Source organism: Trypanosoma equiperdum (assembly GCF_001457755.1).
Source record: "Trypanosoma equiperdum strain OVI genome assembly, contig: ctg_544, whole genome shotgun sequence".
Lineage (NCBI taxonomy): Eukaryota > Euglenozoa > Kinetoplastea > Trypanosomatida > Trypanosomatidae > Trypanosoma > Trypanosoma equiperdum.
Window position 1 is genome coordinate 5349 of NW_027124470.1, and position 2467 is coordinate 7815.

The 2467-nt window shown below is 41.4% G+C and overlaps 1 pseudogene across 1 annotated transcript; it reads right to left on the bottom strand.

The window, feature by feature from the left end:
- Positions 1-260: 260 nt before the first annotated feature.
- On the bottom strand, positions 261-1693 carry TEOVI_000227600:pseudogene (annotated as a pseudogene). Its single transcript is given in 2 exon segments — positions 261-608; positions 611-1693. Coding segments are annotated over 2 exon segments (1431 nt in total).
- Positions 1694-2467: the final 774 nt, after the last annotated feature.

The following is a 2467-nucleotide window of genomic DNA, read 5'->3' on the forward strand; positions in this document are numbered from 1 at the left end:
AACCGTATCTGATATGAATAAATTATATACAGAAAATACAAAAATTAGAAAGTTTTATAATACCACTCATATTTCACATCCTTTCACCTTAAAACTTTACATCCATTGGAGCTATCATAGAAAAGTTTCAAAATTTGCAATTTTCAAAGTTTTTACAAAGTATTAAAATATATTAAATTCTTTCAAAATAGAAAATTATATAAATTTTTTAAATTTGAGAAAAACTCATTTACGAATAATCCTTAAAAGCCTTATGCTAGAAGCAAAACCGCAAGCAAAAGAGGAGCCTTGTTAATGACAATAGAATTGCTTCCTGTGGTGTTTGTAGTTGCCGTTTTCTCATTATCCCCATTTTTCTTGTCTTCTTTGGTCTCTTTTGGAAAGCATTTTGGCGTTTTGTTTTCATCAAAATAGCAACATTCTTTTTGACAGTGTTCTGGTGTTTTGTGGCTTCCGCATTGTTGTGATTTTTGTGTGGAGGCCTCTGTGTCACATGTTGGCTTGTTTTTCCTTTGAGAGGCATAGTACGCTAGAACTAATCCTCTGTTGGTGTCGGTAGAAAGTTGTTCGATTTTTCTGTCAATGTCTGTTCCGACTACTTTTTTTTTTTTACTGAGTTTGCCTTCACCTTCTCCCACATCTTGGTATTGAATTCTCTCTCACTATCGCCGAACATGGTTTTTATGCCGCTTGTTATGGTTTTGGATTGTGGATCATTTCTTGATTTGTATTTGGATTCTGGGCCTTGTAACTCTATCAGAACTGCTTTCCTAAAACCTTCATCGTTTTGTACAACTTCCATGTTACGGACGGAGGCCATACCTGTGTCGCATGGTTTGTTTTTGAGAAGATCGTAGAGGCGGTGTTATAGATTATTTGCATGTTTTCCCAGTTCTTTGGTGATTCCCTGCGGCTGCTCCGCCCTGTCGGCCTTTTATTCGTTTGCTTTTACTTTGATTTGTTGTTCCTCCACAGTTTTAAACAAATCCATCACTGCTGAAGACACTTGGATGTTTGTGTTGGCGGTGTTTCGATTCGCCCCTGCGCATTACACTTGGCATACACCGTTGTCTGTGTCTTCCAACGTTTTGCCTTGCAGCTTGTGCCGCCGTATATGCTCAAGATTGGCCAGTATTGGGTTTTTGTCGCCCTGCGATGCGCTTTGTGAGTATCCACTGGTGCATGTTGTATCCTAGAGTTTACTTAGTTTCAGATGCGCTTTCGCCGTTGTGCCGCTGTTTGTGTCTGAGGGCGAGACTGCTCCGCCCGCTGCTGATTGTATTTTTGTGACTTCCGCTAGTAGCCAGTTTCGACTCACTTCGATGTGTAGTGTCCGTGTTAGCTCTGCTACTGCTTGCCTTCATGTTACAGCTGCCTTCGCTAACGTTGCCACCCGTCGCGATGCGTAATCTATTATCCCGGGAACGGCAGGTTTGGATGCTGCCGCATCTATTGTCGCTGCGTAAAGCTCAAGCGCCCGTTGTTCATCCTGTGCTTCCGCCGTTTTTCCCAACAAAGTCTGCAGTTTCGAGTCAGCTGTCGCCGCAAGTTTGATTAGGTAATGTGCTGAGTCGCATGGTGTGGCTCGCTTTTGTAGCTCGGCCGCTTCGTCTGCGTCTGTTCCGCGAAAAAACAGGATTGGTGTTGCAATTGAGCCGGGAAAAGTCGAAAGCCTTCCGCTAACTACGTTCATTTAAGACCTCTCGTAGCTAGATTATTTTGTACAGATTTTATCTGTCGCTCTTTATGTTGTACTCTTGCTTGTGCATTGGCTTAGAGTTGAGGGTTTAGTCAGGTAAAAGGCCAATGTGATGAAAGTCATTGCTGAAGTGCTGTCAAGTTCAAGGGTAATTTGCTAATTGTGTTCCGCGGGTGCGGCGTAACAATTAATTGAGTTTTTTACGTCAGTTATCTTTCTCCCTTTCAAACTCGCCCCTTGTGTATTGCGCTGCTTGGTGAGGTCCCAAAAGAGACACTATATGCATTAAAAGCGTAAACATGTTGTGAAATTAATTTGTTTCGATACCACTTGTTTAAGAAATTTTCTGGTTGCGCATGTTGTGATATTGCAAGAGATTCGAGAATTCTCCGACGGTTGCATTGAAAACTATAAACCACAATTTTAGCTGCCGTTATGTACCTCTATTCGCTGATTCTTCTTACAATTTCTTTGTTTAAACAAATCCCTGGCTTTGAAAGCATCGGCACAAATTTCTTCATATACAAGTTTCACATACTTGCCATTTATTGCATAGACTTCTGTCGCTCCTAAGTTAGAAATAGTAAAATTAAATTTATTGAAATTTCTGTGCCAAGCGAGTTGTTGGAACAGCTGTTTTGCAAGCTCCCGCCACACCAATGCGATTCCAGAGAAGTCGGATGAAAGGTGCATCGCCAGGTACTGACGCAGTTGGAACCGAAAAAAATCTCTTATCATAGTCCAAGGAAATCAAACCCCTGCGTAAAA